We start from the raw sequence: 20,898 nt of genomic DNA, 5'->3' as shown, positions 1-20,898 counted from the left end.
CAGCCCCGGAGACGGCCACAGCAGTTCCAGCACCAGTTTGGTCGAAACCGGCCGAGATCACATCCCAGAAAGAGGCTGCAGTTCAAACTACAGCGCAGCCGACTGTAGTCTGTGCTGCCTATTCTGCCTCTGGTCAATCCGTTCCTCCTCACCCACCTGTGTTCATTCATGGCACCTCAGAGTTGCCTTTACTCGATGACTCATCGTCGGGCAGTGAGGCAGAGGAGGCTTTGGCCCCGGGACGTAAAGCTGCTGTAGCCAGGCAGCGAAAGAAAAGGCTGCTCCAGTCTTGCCCCTGGCCCTTTCAGGACTGCACGGTGACAGTGCGTCCGACCCACTACAATAGTTTCTTAGAGTCAGTTGAGATGTGGGCTTTGGAGGAGAGTGAGTGGAAGTTATTGGAAACACTTGGGATGCCAAACAGATTTGAGGATTCTAGGAGTAATCAGGAAGCTCTTACGCTCCATCCACAGGCTGTGCCAGTAGTTCAGGATGGTAGTGACTCCCCAAAAGGGGAGATCCAAGCTTTCCCAGTGTATAAGGCTCTCCCAAATTCAGGCGAGCGTGATAAGCATGAGGTGATTGCTTGGAAGGTTGCCCAGGACCTGCAATCCAAGGTGGCACAACATGGGCTAGGTTCTGCTGAGGTTATGCAGATAATAAGGGTGATAAATACAGATCTACTTGCTCCATTTGATATCAGACACTTAGGTCAAATTCTATTTCAACCTGTACAATTTACAGTTTTTGAGAAAACCTGGAGAAAGCTGGCCAACAAGGCTTCATTAGGGAATATGCAGCTCCCTGCTGCCGATCCTAGATGGACAGTGGGAACGGATGTTTTGACGGGGACTGGTCCCTTCTCTGATCCCAGTCTACAAGGTACCTTGTCCTCTAGCGTTCTGCAGCAAGCACAACAGGTCGGCATGGCTGCCCTGTTGAAAACCATAGAGTTGTCAGCACCCAGAAAGCGATATACTGAAATAGTTCAAGGTAGATCAGAGTCAATCCTCTCTTTTGTAGAGAAAGTTGCTGCTTCTCTCGAGAAGCAGGTTGAGGATGACGGGTTAAGGCTCTTGTTGTTAAGGCAGTTAGTGAGAGATAACACAAATGAGGAGTGCAGAAAAATCATAGATGCTTTACCAGGAGAACCTGAGGTAACAGACATGGTTGAGACCTGCGCAAAGGTGGGATCTGGGAACCAGAAAAGGTCTGCTTTGGCTGCGTTCCTGCAGCCTGGTCACGCATCTTCTGATCATGAACCAAAGCAACCCAAACATGCAAAAAAATGGAAGCGGCCTAAGCCGAGCCAAAAAGAGAACACACCGATCCCCCAGTGCAAGAGGTGTGGCAGGCCAGGGCATTGCTCGGACTATTGTAGATCCCGGACTCATGCCGATGGTCGGCCTCTGTTGGGAAACTTCCACCGGGGTGCGGGGAGGGGGAATTGCTCTCAGATGCAGAGTGGCACAGGCACAGGTACAAGCACAGGCCTACCCAGCCACCCTAGAGACAGCACCCAGAGATCAGACGGTTTTGACATCCACACGACAGCCACAGTCATCTTAGACTCTAGCGGTATTTATAAGGTTCCCTTGGATGCATATGGACCCCTAGCCTAGGAATCCAGTGTGATGCTGGTGGGAAAACCTGATGTTACCCATCAAGGAATCTTAGTGCACTCAGGAGTTATTGATGCTGACTTTAAAGGTCAGATTCACGCTATGGTCTCCACGCAAAAACCCCCTGTCACTATTCCTGAAAAACCTGCCTTGCTAAATTAGTGCCTTTTAAGTCTTGTGTCCCCAGGATAGAACAACAAACTCATGAAGATAACGGCAGTGGATCTACAGCACTTCCGCAGGCCTTCTGGACTGCAGACATCTCTGACCAAAGGCCACAGATGACATGTACCCTGATCCTGCCGAACGCCCGTTCACCCCGGACTCAGCTTCGAGGTTTGATTGATGCGGGTGCTGATGTAACTATCATCTCCTTCTCTGCATGGCCTCCCTCGTGGCCTTTAGCTCCTGTGGGATCGGCCATTGCAGGAGTAGGAGGAACCACACAGAGCTATTTAAGTGAACGGCCTGTGATGGTGAGGGACTCACAGGGGCACACAGCTACAATTAGGCCTTATGTTGCTACCACTTCCCTTAACCTTTGGGGACGGGACGTGTTGGTAGCTTGGGGGGCACGGATTGGGACAAATTTTTAGTGGGGGTCACTGTGCATAAGGGGACACAGTATCCTACACTGCCTTTGCAGTGGTTGACTGACACACCAATTTTTGAGCTGCAGTGGCCCCTACCAAAGGAGAAGTTAGACGCCCTTCATCAGCTGGTTCAGAAACAGTTACAACAGGGACACATTGAACCTTCTAGTAGTCCCTGGAATACTCCTGTTTTCATAACTAAGAAGAAATCAGGGAAATGGAGACTGTTGCAGGATCTCCGGAAAGTTAATGCAGTAATGGAAGGTATGGGGGCATTGCAGCTTGGCATGCCCTCTCCCACCATAATTCCTATGGGGTGGGACATCCTGATCATTGATTTGAACGATTGCTTTTTCACAATTCCTTTGCATCCTAATGACAAACCAAAATTTGCCTTTACTGTGCCTGCCATTAGCAATGCTGAACCTGCTAACAGATACCAATGGAAGGTCCTCCCTCAAGGGATGAGGAACAGCCCAATTATCTGTCAGTGGTATGTCGCCCAAGCGTTAGCCGGAGTTCGCAAGCAGTTTCCTGATGCACGCTGCTACCACTACATGGATGATATCCTGGTGGCAGCGTCCACTCGGGACGAGCTGCTGAGAATACAGCCTCAGCTGCTCGCTGCTCTGCATGCCTATGGATTAGAGGTAGCTCCGGAGAAAGTTCAACAGCATCCTCCTTGGAAATATTTAGGAGTGAAAATTTTGGACCAAACTATCCAATGTCAAGAGGTGCAATTCTTGGATTAGATTAAAACCTTGAATGATGCTCAGAAACTGCTGGGTGTCATCAATTGGTTACAACCTTCTCTAGGTCTAACCCCAAAGCAACTTTCCCCACTTTTTAATATGTTAAAAGGGGACCCCGATCTGAATTCACCTCGGGAGTTGACTCCTGAAGCGCAATGAGCGCTGCAAGAGGTCCAACTGGCTGTTTCCGCTCGTCAGGTTTATCGAGTGGATCCCTCCATTGCTATCACTGTTTTCATTACTATTCCAGACCTCCATCCTACAGGTATCATTGGCCAGTGGAATGCACAATGGCCTGATCCTTTGCATATCCTAGAATGGGTCTTTTTGCCTCATCAGCCGAAAAGGACTGTGACCACAGTGTTTGAATTGGTTGCTTCTCTGATAATCAAATGCCGCCAACGGTGTTTGCAACTGATGGCTGTGGATCCTGCAGTAATTATCATTCCACTCTCAAAGGAATACTTTGAGTGGAGCCTTATCCATTGTGCTCCTTTGCAAAGCGCGCTGCAAAACTTTTCAGGGCAGATCACTTACCATCTGCCTGGTCATAAATTACTGCAGTTGGCAAAATCGACCATACTTTCCTTGTGGCCAAGAAATAGTCGAGTGCCGGTGCAAGGACCCACCGTCTTTATGGATGGTTCTGGGAAAACTGGGAAAGCCATTGTTACCTGGAAGGAGGGATCGGAATGGCAGGTGCTGAAGGGCCACGAGTCAGGCTCTGCTCAGTTAGTTGAATTAAGGGCTGTTACCATGGCTTTTCAATGATTCTCACAGGAACCTTTGAATTTGCTGCTTACGTAGCAGATATAACCCAACACTTAGATTGTTCACTTCTGAAGGAGGTGAACAATGCGGCTCTGTTTTCACTGTTGCAAACCTTGTGGTCTGCAATTCAGGCTCGAGTGCATCCGTATTACATTCTGCACATTCGAAGCCACACCAATTTACCACGGTTTCTAACAGAAGGCAATGCCAGGGCTGACATGCTGACTAACCGTGCGTGGGTAGGGCCTCAGCCTGACAAAATTGCACAAGCCAAGGCATCGCACGGTTTCTTCCATCAAAGTGCACATACCCTGCAGAAGCAGTTTCATTTAACACCAACCGAGGCGCGTGACATTGTCAGCGCTTGAGCTGACTGTCACGGACTCGCTGCACCTTTGCCATCAGGGGTAAACCCCAGAGGGCTAAAAGCCTTGCAGATTTGGCAAACGGATGTAACGCACATCCCCAAATCTGGCCGGTTTAAATACATGCACGTGTCTACTGACCCTTTCTCCTCGGCTATGTGGGCTACTGCTCACACTGAAGAGAAGGGCCGTGATGTCATTGCCCATTGGAAATTGGCTTTCTCAGTCCTGGGCGTGCCAGCTTCTGTGAAAACCGATATGGTCCTGCCTACGCCTCGGAGAAGACGCAGCAGTTCTTGCACGTATGGGGTGTAGACCATACCTTTGGTATCCCACATTCTCCTACTGGCCAAGCCATTGTCGAACGCGCTCATGGTACCTTGAAGCGTGTTTTGGAAAAACAAAAAGGGGGAATGCATGGAGAAACCCCACAGAGCCAACTAGAAAAAGCTTTGTATACAATTAATCACCTTACACTACCACAAAATTCAAATAATCCTGTTATTCTGAATCATTTTCTCTCATTGCAGTCTGCAGGTGAGAGACAGCTGCCCTGGGCAAAAGTCTGGGTGTGGAATTTACTCACTAACCAGTGGGAAGGCCCACATGAGCTTATCGTTTGGGGTCGTGGGTATGCTTGTGTTTCCACAGATACTGGGGTACGGTGGCTACCTGCAAAATGCATTCGCCCTGACCTACGGCAGCAGAGGCAGAACAGGCAACCTCCAAATGATGACCAGAACGCCAACCATCCAAACGGTGACCAGAATGTAGATCATCAGCCTAATGACTCTTCTGATGATGACCAGGATGTCAACCATCAGGCAGATGGTCCTTCTACAAGCAGAGACTGGGATGGTCCTTCCACAAGCAGAGACTGAACTTTAAATTTCTTGTTATGGAGTCAGATAGTTAAAGCCTTAAGGACATGTTTAGAATTAATAACTGATGTAAATATCTACTTAGGATTAATAGTAGAATTGTTATCTTAAAAAACAAAAAGGGGAATTGTGGATACAAAAATGCCGTTAGCAAGAATTTTTCTTGCTACTTTCTAAGTCCGTGGGATACTTTTCTCTCTCGCAGAAGATATTTGCAGGGTTTATAAACTATGAACGCCTGCAACCTTGCTGACCTTTGTTTATAGTACAGTAGGAAAATATTTTGACAGGGGATGTTTTAGGATTTTAGCCAATCACCCCCAGGGGGTGGCTGATCCTTTGTCCAATTAGACAATGAAGAAAAAAATCTATAAAAGAGTTTGTAAAATAATTAAATAAATCAATCTTGCTGCACAATTCCTGCATGCTGGATATCTCTCCTCCTCCATATGGCTGCGGGATGAGGTAATATTAGACAATAAGTATTTTAGTATTTTCTGTTTTCATGTCATTAGTTATGCAGCCTTGAACAACTCAAACAGTACAACTTAGTAAATTCTAGCAGCACGGTCTTCAAGTGTATCTGTTGAAATGCCCTCGAGAAGTTAGAATGTATATGGGATCTAGCAATAAAAGTTTCACTCATTGGCGGAATTAGTCCAGGGAAGAGGTCAGTGTCTTTCCTGGGGAATGTTCAGTTGAAGCCTTGATAAAAGCAATGGAGTGACCAACCAGCTCATCTCTCCAGTTCTCCCATGTAATTCAAGTGCCTGAACACAGGAAAGGGAAGTTTTAATTTACTATTCTTTTTGAATCCCAGTCTAATTCTGGTTGCATTCATTTAGAGAAACCTCTTTTTTGGTTACACTCCACAATAACTATGCTCCTGAGCCACAAGAACATTGGGGGGTAAGGAGGTATTCCTTCTTTCCAACAAGGAGCTGCAAGAATATTTCCTATGAAAAGTACATTAAAAGAATAATAACAGACATGCTTTTTGTCTGTAACTATCTGCTCTGGGGCAAGGTAATTTATGAACTACATTTCAACACAATCAACCTGGTTATTTCCAAACGAGCTACAAGTCAACAAGAAGCCGTCTGCAATAAATTCTCCCTTTCTATGGGGAATTATAAGAGAGAATTGGGCTGTGAACTGTAAAACCTGCCTGCAGAGGCCCATGGCAACACAAAGGAGCACATGGCGGCACACAGAGGCTTGCCTCCACCAGACCCTGGGTGGAGGAGGTGTCACAGGGCAGAGCCCTATGGAGAGGAACCTGCGGGGAGCTGACAGACAAGTGAACAGCGAGTGACCACCCCATAGAAGGACATTGAGAAAGAGTGTGGCTGATGTGCCAACACAGGATAGGTCACGCCATATAAGGAAATGCTGTGCCTTAGAAAAGTGTATAAAACCAGCTCATTCCTTTGAATAAATGATTCAGATTCCCTGCTGGTCTGTGTCCGTGATTCAATCGCCAACACCTTTCCCACATAAGCAGATAAATATAGTTTCTCAAAACAGGATACCCAGCACTACATCCCCTCCCATCCAATGCACAATTAACTATTTTAACTATTCCAGTTTATTAAATTCCATCTTAATACTTCAACATACTAGATTCTGGACCATAAGATAATGCACTGATGGAAAAATAACTACATTTTCATATAAATACTTTTTCACTTGCAGAACAAAAATATGTTTGCTTGGCACTGCCGTAAAGCATTTCAAACATTCACGAGCACAAGAGACCACTACAAACTCTTACCTGGAGGTTTTTTTTCCTGTTTTATTCAAGCTGCAGCCTATTTTAAAAGCCAAAAATCAAAGCTTCATATTAATATTGTAATTAAATAAAATCAGAACATGAAGAACAGGCACTACACTGGTAATAACGGTATCTTTTTCTAGCTCCTCTGTAACTTAATTATGTCGGTACTGAAGAAGAGCTTGCATAATGTAAAAAAATCTTATTAAATGGAAAAAAAGAAACTACTATTTTTCAGAACAAAATATAATATCCACAAAGAACACATAAGTCTGACAAGTTTGTCACCTGAACAAATACCGGCTCTCAATGCAGAGGTAGTAAATCCAGTGGAACTCAAAATACAACTTGTCCATCATATGAGTCTTCCAAATTCCATTTTGCGTCTTGTTAGAGATCAAAATCTTAAATAGCATTTGTGTTTTCGTATTTTCATCCCATTTACATTTGTGTAGATGATATCTCACATTTGTTTCCACATCTACCTTGGCAAATTCACTTGGAAGACTAACATAAATGGTAAACATCGTAACACATCTAATTGCCATAAGAGAGAGAATCATAGAACAAATTGGGTTGGAAAGGACTTTTAAAGATCATCTAATCGAATCCCCTTGCAATAAGCAGAGACTTCTTCGACTAAATCAGGTTGCTCAGAGCCCCATCCTGAAACATAGATTTAGAAGAAGCATAGAGACTTTCGTTATAGGCTAGCTGTATTGAGATTAGTTGGAATAGGAAAGAACTTGGGCCCAGTGAGAGTTAATTAAAATAGTTAGGAGAGCTGGACCTGAAATGGGTTTTAAGATGTTAGTAACTGATTGCCAAATAACTGATGATCTGTCATTTGCATGTTTGCTTAGCTGTGCTTAGAATGAGGAGTACAAACATTGATAAGTTGGTGTAGGGAACAAGGACAATTACCCATTTCCTCCCTTTGTGGGAACCCGTCCAAAAGTCACACAAGAAGAAACTTAGAGGTCACTAAAGTAATTAGAATTGTTAAAGCTCAGAAAGGCAAAAAGGTCAAAATGAGGAAGATTAGTTACTTCATCTTTTTTAGGACCACTGACCCAATTCAAGACCACCAACTCAATTCAGAACACACACTACGCATGCTTAATGACATTTAAGCTCATTTCCATATGAAGCAGAGAATGGGAGGTGTTAACATTATGAATATGCATTTGTATTTTGGATATTCATAATATTTGGAAATAAAAGGTATCGTGTTTGCCTGTATCAGGGCCTGCATCCTAGGCAGCTATCCCACACAGTGCCTGGCACCAAACAAAACATACACTAACTCTAAACTGTTAAGAGTTTTTGTCCATCTCAGTTGGATATCGATATTAGACTGATATTCATATTTTGGTAAATCAATCCAACCTGACATTGACTGCTTACAGGCATGGAGCAATTACCAACTCTGGGAAACCTGTTCCAGCATTTCACCGCCCTCATTATAATGAACTTCCATATGTCTAGTCTACATCTACCGCTCTTTAGTTTATAACCTTTACCCCTTGTCCCATCACAACAGGGCCTGCTAAAAAGTCTGTCCCCATCTTTCTTATCAGCTCCCTGCAAGTACTAAAAAGCCTCAGTAAGGTCCCCCTGGAGCCGCCTTCTCTCCAGGCTGAGTTACCCCAAGTCTCTCAGCCTGTCTTCACAGGTGAGGTGCTACAGCTTACTGATCATCTTCATGGCCACCCTCTGGACTCACTCCAACAGGTCCATGCCTTGCTGTGCTGAGCACCCAAGAAGCTACAGTTCTTCAGGTGGGAGTTCTTCACCAGAGCAGAGCAGAGCGGCAGAATCCCCTCCCCGTCCCTGCTGCCCACACTGCTTTGGATGCAGCCCAGGACACGTTTGACTTTCTGGGCTGTGAGTGCACATGAGTGTCACGTCCAGCCTCTCACCCACCAGCACCCCCAAGTCCTTCTCAGCAGGGCTGCTCTCCATCTCTTCGCCCCACCCTATGTTGATATCAGGGGTTACCCTGACCCAGGTGCAGCACCTTGCACTTGGTCTTATTGAACTTCATGAGGTTCACACGGGCCCCTTTCATGAGTCTTTCCAGGTCCCTCTGGAAAGGGACATCCCATCCTTCAGGTGTGTCAACTGCACCACTTGACTTTGTGTCATCTGCAAAGTTGCTGAGGGTACAGTTGATCCCATTGTCTGTGATTGATGAAGACATCAGATGGTACTGGTTCCAATATGGATTTCTGAGGGACACAGCTCGTACACCATTGATCTCCATCTGGACATTGAGCCCTTCACCATTACCCTCTGGATGCAACCAACCAACCAAATTCTCATCCACTTAACAGTCCAACTATCAAATCCATCTCTCTCCACTTTAGATCCAACTAATCGTGATTTTAATCTAACTTCTTCCGATGCTTCTGCTAGCCACACATCAAACTTTAAAGCACTACACAGAACAGATACATACCTTAGACATTAATACTTTCAGTAAGAACTGAAAGTATGCTTTATGTCCAGGTTAGTGGTTTTCAAAACATAGAAAACTATGCTGCCAAGAGAAATGTGCATCTTCAAGCAATACTGGTTCACAGAATAAGGAGGCTCCAAGATAAGCCTCCCCACCACCTCCACTCCCGAAAATTAATTCTGTGTGAAAGCTAAGTGATATTGCCTGATTAAGTCACACAATTATGAGAAGTACATGGATTTCCTAAAAGACAAAAGCAGGTTCAGGTCTATTAATATAAACAAAATAAAAATTAAAAATAGTTAACTAAGCAGCAAGGAAACTAGAAGTTTGAAGTTTGCATGAACATGCTCCTTGTTATTACCTGTTATCATTCTAAGTCTTCAAAGCCAATAAATCCCAGTAGTCAGGAACATACATTGTTCACAAAGTAATTTAGTGGCAGACAAGATACCACTCCACGCTTTTCAGTCACAATTGTTAAGATTTTAGATATGAAGTTGCAAAACTGTTCTAGCTATTTCTACTACTGATATCTACCTTCCAATGCCACACATGAGCAAATTAATGTTGCAAGAAATTCCTATTATATCTTAAACAAATTCCAGGCCTGGGGAAAATGCAAGTCATAAAACAGGTTAAGAACTAAGTTCTACCCTACTGTCATACTACATGTACACAACAGCCTTTGGCACATCTCTCTTCCCAATGTATTCATACTGATCCAGCCCTGCTTGAAGTTAAAATAAACCATTACCCTAGCATTCAAACACAGACTAATAACAATATAGACTCAAATTCCACCTACTGTGCATTGAAAGTGACAGAATTACACAAAAATTGATGTTTTGATATTTAACGGGAGTATTTTTTCACTGCTGTGCACTTATTACTTTAATTTGAATTAATTCCCCTTTAGAAGTATGACCTGTTTTCTAGAAAATTATAATTCATAAATGCATATGCATCATTAAAAAAATTAAACTAATAACTTTTTCAATATACATAAGCATGCACTTCTTGAGTCATTCTGCTGTGCCCTGTGAATTCATGGAAACCTTAAATGGAGATGATGGAGAGAAAAAACAATGTAGTCAAGTGTTATCAAATGTGTAGGCTGTTTTGTTTGAATTTCCAAGGATGTGAGATTGGAGATTACCCTTAAATAATTATTTTCTGGTAAATAAAAACTGAAAATTGTTGACTGCTGGCAGTACTGGACACACAACTGTAGTGGGTTGGTGCTGGCCAGACACCAGGCACCCAACCAAAGCTGCTCTCTCACTCTCCTCTGCAGCTGGACACGGGGAGAAAATATAATGAAGGGTTCATGGCTTAAGTAGTGGGAGACAACACTCATCAAGTATCATCATGGGCTAAACAGGCTCAACTTAAGAGATAGCAATTAAATTTATTACTAAACAAAATTAGAGCAGGGCAATGAGAAGTAAAATAAACCCTTAAAAACATGTTCCCCCTGCCCCTCCCTCCTTCCCAGCTCTGCCTCCTACCCCAGTGGCACAGGGACACAGGGAATGGGGGTTATGGTCAGTTCATGACCTGTGGCTTCTCCCACTGCTCAGGGAGAGGAGTCCTTCCCCTGCTGCACTGTGGGCTCCCTCCCATGGGAGACAGTTCTCCATGAACTTCTCCAGCATGAGTCCATCCCATGGTCAACAGCCCTCCCCAAACTGCTGCAGCGTGGGTCACTCTTGCACGGGGTGCAGTCCTTCAAGGACAGGCTGCTCAGCCTTGGAGCAGGGCCCCTCTCTCCATGCATCTCCCACTGGATCGCAGCCTCCTCTCAGACATCCACCTGCTCCTCTCTGAGTCTCCTCCATGGGCTGCAGGTGGATCTCTGCATTCCCCATGGATCTCCTTGGGCTGCAGGGGCACAGCTGCTGCACCATGGGCTCCAGGGGAATTGCTGCACCTGGAACATCTCCTGCCCCTTCCTCTTCACTGACCTCGGTGTCCACAAGGTTGTTCTTCTCACATGTTCTCACTCTGCTCTTCTCTGGCCGCAGTTACAACTGCGTAATAACTTTGTTATCACCATTTCTAGTTGGCCCAGCCTTGGCCAGCAGTGGGTCCATCTTTGGAACAAGGGATTGGTTCTGCCAGACATGAGGGAAACTTCTGACAGTTTCTCACAGAAGCCATCCAGCTACCAAAACTAAGGCCATGTAAACCCTTAAGAAGTTATGTAACTCTGAAATAAAACTTTAAAATTAAATTTTTTGGAAAATGTTGCATGGACAATCTTGAAAACATCCTTCTCTTTCTCTGTCTTCAGTAATCAAGTCTATTCAGCAACACAGTTTAAAAGACAAGTTCAACATAGAGAGGCTTATTTTGAAAGTCACTATTATAAGAAGTTACCAAGAGAACAGGTCATGTCTTTCAGGTCCACAGTTGTGACAATTTGCTGTGATGAGTGTCAGTAATTCCTGTTTGTTTCAATGATTTCTGTAAGACCATTTTGTTCTCTTTTGTTCTCTTCTAGACTTGTATCTCTTTTCTTAGTAAAAGTAGCAAAGAGCGTATCCATCATTCCCAAAACTTCTAGTAGCTCCTCTTGATAGTCAATTTCTTTTCCAATAGCTTCCTGAAGTTTCAAGAACTGTTTATCAACAATTGCTGACTGCCCAACCACAGGCTGATAAATGTCTGTAAAGAAAAATATCAGTTAAGAATCCATAGATGTATAAAAAGGCGAAAGTTTTATCAGCTAGTTAGAGACACACTTAAGGATTCTAGCACAAGTCCAACACTCTGAAAAACTAAGACAACTTTAATGTTGTCTGTTCTGAAAACAGTCATTGTATGTACTCACAGCAGCAGTATGTCCAACTAACAGAAACAGAAGTTTTTATGACCTCAAATACTATTTTTACCTCACTGAATAAGAAAAAGCTACTTGCACTATGTAAACACAAATGCATGAAGTATCAAAGACACTTAAGAGACCATGAGGAGCTTCCTGCAGCCTGTGCAAATCAGATTCTGACTATGGTCAATATTATCTGGAAATATCTTTTTTGGATCATTCTCTTGACACTAAGTCCACACTTTAAACAAACCCATAAAGATTTGGTTTCTTTAAATTGTAGCACTTTCAATCTTATTTCCAAGCTAGCTATATGGCTTTGAGCATCTTTTTTGTGTTGTCTTACCAGTGATCATATCAGCAACAGTCACCAGCACAGGAGTAAATCTAGGCTCAATCACACGCCTGCAAAATTAGAAGACATTCCAATTTTACTGGTTTTGTCAACTGCACTCCACAAGAAGCTTTCTCACACAGGCATACAGACAAATTTTTCTTGATGAAGAGACATCACAGCACACCAGTCAGAGATGCAAGTCAAAAAAACTCATACATGTGATATTTACCCTCCTCCTTTCAGGAAGGCAGTGGGGGTTGGAGGAGTGGCAAAAAGCCTCGAGTACATAAAAACACAAGTTCCATCAGGGAGACAGAAAATAACAGACTAAGGGTAGAGTGTCTGGCAAAGAAGTAGAATAAGCATACTATCAGCAAAACTGTTCTGTGCTAACAGGTAAACTGTTTCAAACCTATCCCAAAACCTTGGTAATCAGAATGGAAAAGGCATGTGAGATTTCAAGAGTACCAGTGTTCTACCTGTGATCTGTGGGAAGTTATTAGGAAATAGAAGTGTCAAAATAGTCAGAGGGAACTCATGTTAAAATAATACCTTGCCACAAAGGTAAGCAGGAGATTAACTTGCTTCTCATCTCGGCCTGCAAGTGCACTTCTCAGCGTTCCTCTGCGATGCAGTTCCTGCATGACTGCAACTGTGACTTCAGGAGTATGAAGCATGATGGGTGGCTGGACACATACAAGAAGAGTTTAGTACCAAAGCAGTATCTTTACACACAACAGAGGACTGACTGGTATCAGCAAAACCAAAACGGAACCCAACTTAGATTCCTTTCTAGTTATACACTAGAAAAAAATTAGTATGACATACAGGGAAAATTAACATCAGGTGACAACACAAAACTTTGATGAGAAGAAAACCCAATGCCTCACCTCCAGTACTGCATCCAGAGCCTTGGAAGACTGAAAGCCCCTCAGCAGCTTGTCATATTTTCTCAAAACACGTTTTACAGGTTTACTGACACAGAAATCTTCCTAGAATTCAAAAAAAGAGTTCAGAATAAGACAAATACACACACACATAATAGATTAGCTATATTACCATGAATAATCTTATATATTCCCTCTCTTTCCTTCCTCCAATTTAGCCCATTTCAAGAAACCAATTTTTTGGAAATGTTTCAGCACATATTTTCTTACCACCTCATACCTGTTTTGGCATGTAAGTTCTTCCTTTCACAAAGGTTCTATACACTGGTTGTCTCTTCTTTTGAGACTTTTCATTCTTTTCTTCCGGCTTCCTGTGCTTAACATTTAGCACCCCATTGGTCATGCCTACAACTATGGTTTCATCTTCAGGCTAGCATAAAGAAATCACAGAGTTAGGACGCAGAGTTTTCACTTGTGCTCTATCATGCACATTTTTATGCTTCGTGATAAGGTTCGAATCATAGTATCATAGATGATTTAAGGTGGAGGGCAGTTCTTTGAGGTTCTGTGATTGAATACTTTGTTCAAAACAGGGACTGCTTCAAGGCTACGCTCATAAGCAGCATTACAGACTGACTAGTGAACCAAGCTCAATGATTCATTAACACCCTTCTGTAACTATAAGGTTTTGTTTTTTGCAGCGGCATACAACTACCTTTGGCTATTAGGTGCCATACAGGAAGCATGAGCAGAACCTGTGAGAAAGCAAAGCTATCACAGAACAGCAGAATTTTGAGAAACAACTGAAAGTTGTTCAAAACACCAGTCACTGGTATATGTAATTTCACTTACATAACAAAGTAGGTATAAATTTCACCCAGAAAAATTGTGGATGCCCCATCCCTTGAAGTGTTCAAGGCCAGGCTGGATGGGGCTTTGAGCAACCTGGTCTAGCGGTGCCCTTGCCCAGGGCAGGGGGGATGAAACTAGAGGACCTTTAAGATCCCTCCCAATCCAAGCCATTCTATGATTCTCTGATATGATAGAAGTCTACAGAATTATGACAGGTATAGATGGAGATCAGCTGGTCAATGTCTCATTTAAGGGCATCAATGGAAGCTAATGAAGGTTCAAGTGGAACAATAGGAAGCAATTCTTCACACAACAAGTATCAGAAATGTGGAACTCCTTGTCAAGGAATCTAGGCAAGGTTTCAAGTTTATCCAAGCTCAAGGAGAGACTGAATAGGCTTATGTAATAGAATTTTGTTAAATTACACAAAAACTACATTTGTTTAATTACACTTTGATGAGTTAATTTCTCATCAGAAAATGAGTTTGGAATTTGGGAGAATATCAGCCAATTTATCACACACACTTGCCCTCGGTTTAATTTTCTATACACACCTACTTATGGCTGGCTATAGTTGGAAGCAGCGTCTGGAATTAGACCTGCTTTTGGTTTGACTCAGTAAGGGCATTATAATGTTCTCATATAACCATTTAAAATTAAAATGGTTTAGTCAATAAAAAGCAAAAGACTATGCTTCAAAAGATGTATTATACACACTCTAGAGATGCTAAACTACAGGTACTGCATATTTTGCAGATGCCATAGGGTCTTAAAAGGCTATGGATTCTGTACACTCCACCTCAAAAGAAAAAAAACCTCGAAGTTCATTTTAGCTCAGCTCCCTACGTAATATGCTAGGAAATGAAGAAAGGAAGACACTCCCCACACCCACTTTCCTCTACATTCCAGCAGAGCAGGACAATAGTAAAGTAGCAAAGCTAGTAAAGATCCCTCACAGTCCCATTCACATGTCCTTCAGAGGCTACCTAAGGGGGTGACTACATGACAACAGTACTGTTTAAAAACTGGTGCTAGCCTCCAAATTTCTGGCCAGCAGGTCACTTATCCACTGGAAATCAAGCGCTTCAGAGAAGTAAGAGTCTCTGCTGTCTGCTTCCAAGACAATAAGACACATGCCTTGAAAAACAAACTTGTTTATTGCTCACACCCTCTTCTTTCTTCCTCAGACCAACCTAACACCACCAACTTTTAAAGCAAGTTCACATCCTATTCTAAATTTCTCAAAAAAGTAACTACTTTTTTTTTACTGCTGCCATGCAAAAGGACTCACAGCATTCCTGAAAGGCAAAAGGTGAGTACAATCTTCTCGAAGTCAAAGAACCTCCCTTCTAAAGTGAATAGTTTCCCTGTGATGTACACTGTCATTCATAAACACATGATTTTGTACTGATCTAGTCAGGTAACATCTGCTATTTGAATCTATTATGTTTAAAACCTCTTAGTGTTTGTTACTCAGGAGAAATATATTCCATCACCCTACTTTGCATGTACAGCATTCTTCTGGAACACCCAATAGCCATGAAAGCTATATGAAAGCAACATTTACTTTAGTGACTTAAAAGGTATCAGGAATTACCTTATCTAGCAAGACTTCTAATATACTTACCGACAATGCAAGACTGAGGATGGATGTTGCATAGTTGAAGCTGTGGGCTACTTTGTAGGATGTAGTACTGTAAATCTTCACATGCCTACACAGAAGGGTAAAGATAAAAACATTGTTAGTAAAGCTTTACTGTAGTCATTTTACAGGAACTTCATCGCTCTCATCTTATCTATAGATCATTTAAGAAAGCTAAGTATTAATACAGTGCATTCCTCACACTACCATTGGGCTTCTTAGGTATAACTCCTCCTGCAACAGAAAGGTTCTGTTAAAAGATATCCACAAGTCAAGCCAGGATTGCTCTTACCCCAAAAAAAAGTGAAAATGGGGCAGAAACAGAAGAAGAAATTGAATGCAGATGTAGTGACTATTTGAATTCAGAAATGCGTATTAGTAAAACACTAAGAGAGCATCTCTTCATATTTGTTCTTAGATGTCAAATACAAGATCTACTAGCAATTTCTGTAAATCCATAGATACTCTTGTATCCAGCTGCCCCTTAGGGGTTTGGTTGGAAATATGAAATATTTAACAAATTGGAAACCAAAATATTATCTTACAAGGATAAACTGGTGTTATGCAATCATAAAGCCTGAGGTAGCCTAGGAAATACATGAGGGAGGAGGAAAACAGACCCATAGTCACTTCAGACCACTTTGTATTTCTAATGTCTCAGAGACAAGAGACCAAGTATCAGTACTCATCAACTGAAACCAAACAAAAAAGCAAAGAGCTCATGTTCACCTGCACTCTTGGGTACAAGAAGCAACAGCAGAGAGACACAAAACCCAGGCTTTTTAAAGGTGAATATTAATACACTTTTAGCGATTTAAACTGTATTAGAGTTAGGAATAGTTAATTTACAAAGACTGGAAAGGTCAGTTTAGAGATTTAAAAAACTGAACACTCATTTAGAAGTTCCCCATATGCATTCCCAAAAGGCACACTGACATTCAGATCAGTAAGAGGAAAAGGTTAAGATGTATCACAGAATCACACTATGGTTTGAGTAGGAAGGAACCTTTTAAAGCTCATCTAGACCAAGGTCCCTGCAATAAGCAGGCACAGCTTCGCAGAAGGTACCTTGGCCCCAAGACGTGTTCTCATATAAAGCCCAAAAAACACACACAGACTCACAGTGATGTGTAAGACCTTTCAAAGAAAGAGAGTCCTAAAGAATGTAAACATAATGAAGCCACAAAGTACACCAACCTGTCCAGGGATCCTGACAATAGCCTTTGTCCAGAGCTGTTCAGGCACAAACAAGTTACAGTTTTATGGTGATTTTTAAGTGAAACTAGTAACTGTCCACCTTTTAGTACATCCCAAACTTTGACATATCGACCTCCTGAAGAGAAAGTACACAAAACAGTCTTACATATGTACATATTTATGCTTCTCTGAAGTTTTCACAGAGTGATGCAGTACCTCCTTCACTGGTACCTTTAACTCCTAACAGTCTTCTGTACCTACTCACCATCCTCTTCCATTCTATCTCCTGGCACAAGATACATTACAATCCTGCTCTTTTTTACGCCATTCTGAATGGAGCTGAATGGTTCAACCATTCTCCAACCATATTAATTACCAAAAAGAAATCTATAAACTATGGGGTTACAGTACTTCTGATGCAATGGCAAGAAGAGACTAAAAAGGCTTGTCAACATTAAGAGAAACACACAGTCCCATCTTTTCAAAACCTAAGTATGTTGATTCCTTCACTTTAGAAGGAATTAGAGCCTGTATTTGTCATTAAAAATGTCTTTGGAAAGGGGGGGGATAGCAACTACAAGAATATCAAAACAAAGACAAAAAGAAAAGACCCCTACTTGCACCCTCCAGATAAACACAGATTCCTGGAGAAAATATTTGAGAAATCCATCTGTCACATCACTTACCACTTCATTATCAAACTAAAACACCACACAAAAAGTAAGTAGCTGAAGTATTTCTCAAAATTAGGACCACAGAAAAGAAATTTGATTTATCTGATTCTATAGAATTACCTGCAGATACCAGAAGTCCACCAGATGGGAACAGAAGCACGCTCTCCACAGGATGGCCATGTTCTATTGTCATGACACTACTCTTTGTTCGTGCATCAAACAGTTTCACAGTGTGATCATAGGAACCTGCAAATACCACCATAAATAGCTTCAGTTTCATAATTTCAACTATTTCAGGAACTAAAACAGCCATGTCCTACCATCTAAAGGAGTCCTGGCTAATAGCAATAGTTTTCCATAAACCATACATGTAAAAACACCTTGTGATTTACCTTAGTTAATATCTAAGGCATCATAAATTTTCTAATTCTAGCCCTAGCTACATGTCAGTCTGTGAAAGTAATCTGTTTTCATTTCATTTCTATTAATCAAGTGTATTTGTAACAATTAATATCAGGCAACATGATAAACCCTAGCTTCTTGTGCCTCCTGAAAAAACGAATACTAGGTTTTTTTCACAGCAGTTTTCCACAGATTGATAGAAAGCTCCTGCTAGGATAACCAAAAGCAACTGGTTCCGAATAACTTCACATGACCTCAACTTCTTGAGTCTGCCAGTTACGGGCTGTACAGACTAGCGTCCTGCTCCAGAAACTTGCTAAAACCCTTCAGTCACTCCCACCCAAAGGGTACATTCACAGTATTTTCTTAACTTTCAGAAGTTAGTCAGAACAGTTCTGTTAACCCTAACAGGCTAAACCAAAAACTCAGTTAAACTTAGTTCCTGCAAAGTTTCCCTAAAACATCGGTGTCAAGCTTAAAAAGCAAGCAAAAAAAAGAAAACAATAAAGTAGGCATTGCACAGGGAAACTGATCCTTCATGACTAAAATACAATAAAAAAAATTCAATCCAAAAGAAGCATAAATAAAAAAATAAAACCAAACCTGTTATGAAGACATCTGCATTCACTTTACTTGCACAGCCACATCTCACATAGTCAGTATGTTCACTGTATGAGACGATTTCTGTGGCACTTGGAATATCCCACAAATTTGACGAATAATCATCACCACCAGAAAATATTCGGTATTTATCAGACAGGAAGCCCACTACATGAACTGGTCTAGAAAACAAAGTCCACAAGATCCAAAGTAAAAATACATTCATGTTTCAAGAGTTCATTAAACTACTCTAACTTAGAAGCACCGTGTTTTATATCAGAATTTACAAAGCCTCTCCATAACAGCAAATTTTAAGTATGACTGGTTTGAATGATGTTCTTGTCCTTTAAAATCACTATTGAAATCTTTGCTATCACCATAACATCCCGACAGATGTTGGCAGGAGCACAGGCATGCAAATCTTACTGCAGTTAACCTAGCATTATAACATAACACCTAATTTACAAACAGACCTCAAACAGAAACACTCTCAAGGTCAGTCTGGGTACGTCCCACGCAAAGGCGGGTTCTTGTTGCTCTATGTAGATAAAATGCACATTGATCTTTCATAGCACAGAGATCTGTTGAAGCATTGTCATTGTCTTCTCCTCACTGATACATCAGCACTCCTAACTTCTTCTCCACCCCAAGCTACCATTACGTATTTTTTCTGTTTTGTTTTTTGGAGCCTTTTCTTAAGGGATTCCTACTTTTCCTGGCATGTTTCTTCACTGTTTTGGTTTAGACACTTTCTAGAACTCTTCTCCTACCAGCATCATAATAAATGATGATAAGGAGATAAAATGTGCTTATCAGTGCAATGAACTCATAAGACTGTATCTACACAACTTATTAAGAGACACCTAGCTGAAACAAAATATATTTACTCTTCTACATACTCGATGCACATTTAGAATTTCTTAAAAACTTCCTCCAATTTCAAATTTAATTTTAAAATCTACTTTCCAGTAAGATCTACATGAGACAATTGAAAGCAATGTAAACCAGTATTCCACAGATTTTCAGCAGCATGTGAAGCAGACATATAATTTAACATAAATACTGTATATTGGTGAGGCATTGGAACAGGTTGCCCGGAGAAGTTATGTATACCCCTTCCCTGGCAGTGCTCAAGGCTAGGCTGGGTGGGCTCTGAGCAACCTGGTCTACTAGCGGGTGTTCCTGCCGTGTGGCAAGGGGGCTGGCACAAGACAATCTTTAAGGTCAAACCATCCGGTCTGTGGTGAGTCTGTGATGTGCAAATATAGCAAAGAAGTTTATGAACACAAAGGAAACAAACCAATCCTGTCTTACTTAGTATGACCCTCGAACTGCCTCAGTGGTGCTTTGCCGCTGATGTCGAAGAGGCGGATGACGCTGTCCTCGCTGCCGGCGGCGAGCAGACGCCCATCGTCCCTGTACGTGGCACAGTACGCGGCGTCCCGGAAGCGAGAGAACGTCTTGATGGGCTCCTGGGAGTACCGGCCATAGATGTGGATCTGCCAAAACAAGACAGCATTACATCTTGTTGTGTGATACCAACTGAAGGACAAGAGCATAAAAGCCTCAGAAAAACCACTTACCCTCGAAGATGCTGTGACAGCATAGTTATATGGCGGGACTGGGGAGAAGTCAATTTTATTTACTGCACCGAACTCCTTTATCTGAACAGGTGTCTAAAACAATTGCAATAAGGATCATTAAATACACATAAGCACACCATCAAGTACGAAAACAGCAAAATAAAAGCTATTCTTCCTACAAAGAGCTCAGAACTCCACTAGAACCAAAGCGTTTTTTAAATACAACGATAGTGAGTTTCACTTCTGCCACGTTACTCCTGTTCTTGTAAATTTTTTCCAATTCTCACATTACAACTGATCCATTACTTACGTGTTTTGAGGTAAAAAACTAACTCGTGCGTGTTTAAAAAAAAAATTAACTGCAGGAAAGCGGAAAAAAAAAAAAAGGCATTCTGGGGCAGTAACTGCGAGTGTGAGGCCGCTTCCTCCTACCTTGTATCCCCGCCAGTAGAGCGTGTCCTGCGTGACCCTCTCCCCGAGCTTGGGGCATGCCTGCACCACCACCGGCTTGTACGCGGCCATGGCGCGCGGGGCCGGGGCGGGTGGGGCTCAGCGGAAGAGGTCGGGAAGGGCCGATGGGCCCCCGGTGAACGGGACACGCTGCGCCCCAGCGATGGCGGGCACCGCGCCGGCCGCGAGGAGAGGAAGCGCAGGCGCACCGGCATTACGTCATCA

General features: G+C 42.4%; 1 protein-coding gene and 1 long non-coding RNA gene across 3 annotated transcripts; one reads left to right on the top strand and one right to left on the bottom strand.

The window, feature by feature from the left end:
* The first annotated feature begins 1,294 nt into the window (after positions 1-1,294).
* Positions 1,295-4,939, top strand: LOC121657307. Its single transcript, XR_006013560.1, has 3 exons — positions 1,295-1,958; positions 4,634-4,640; positions 4,755-4,939. It is a non-coding gene; the product is annotated as an uncharacterized LOC121657307 (long non-coding RNA).
* A 6,544-nt stretch (positions 4,940-11,483) lies between these two features.
* Positions 11,484-20,869, bottom strand: UTP15 (UTP15 small subunit processome component). Of its 2 annotated transcripts, XM_042013053.1 has the most exons (12): positions 20,656-20,867; positions 20,224-20,316; positions 19,955-20,139; positions 18,644-18,822; positions 17,759-17,884; positions 16,965-17,100; positions 15,753-15,837; positions 13,554-13,703; positions 13,277-13,378; positions 12,939-13,072; positions 12,396-12,454; positions 11,484-11,889 (listed from the first exon to the last, which is right to left on the bottom strand). In XM_042013053.1, the coding sequence occupies exons 1-12, from the start codon at positions 20,743-20,745 to the stop codon at positions 11,660-11,662; spliced, it is 1,569 nt and encodes a 522-aa protein (XP_041868987.1). In that variant the 5' UTR covers positions 20,746-20,867; the 3' UTR covers positions 11,484-11,659. The 2 variants fall into 2 exon arrangements, with proteins under 2 accessions (XP_041868987.1, XP_041868985.1); XM_042013051.1 differs by having other exon boundaries at positions 19,955-20,316; positions 20,656-20,869.
* Positions 20,870-20,898: the final 29 nt, after the last annotated feature.

The sequence above is a fragment of the Corvus kubaryi genome, unplaced genomic scaffold (genome assembly GCF_017639235.1).
Source record: "Corvus kubaryi isolate FWS band 111438036 unplaced genomic scaffold, C.kubaryi_AGA036_p1.0 split1-37296, whole genome shotgun sequence".
Lineage (NCBI taxonomy): Eukaryota > Metazoa > Chordata > Aves > Passeriformes > Corvidae > Corvus > Corvus kubaryi.
This window is presented reverse-complemented; position numbering and strand designations above follow the sequence as displayed.

Excerpts from the sequence above, each read along its gene's own strand:
- UTP15 (XM_042013051.1), bottom strand. The coding sequence starts at position 20,745 with ATGGCCGCGTACAAGCCGGTGGTGGTGCAGGCATGCCCCAAGCTCGGG. Across the intron at positions 18,823-19,954 it reads CAGTTCGAGGGTCATACTAA|ACCAGTTCATGTAGTGGGCT; the intron begins GTAAGACAGGAT and ends TTTGTTTTCTAG. Across the intron at positions 17,101-17,758 it reads TGGACTTCTGGTATCTGCAG|GAGGTCGATATGTCAAAGTT; the intron begins GTAATTCTATAG and ends CTTTCTCTTCAG.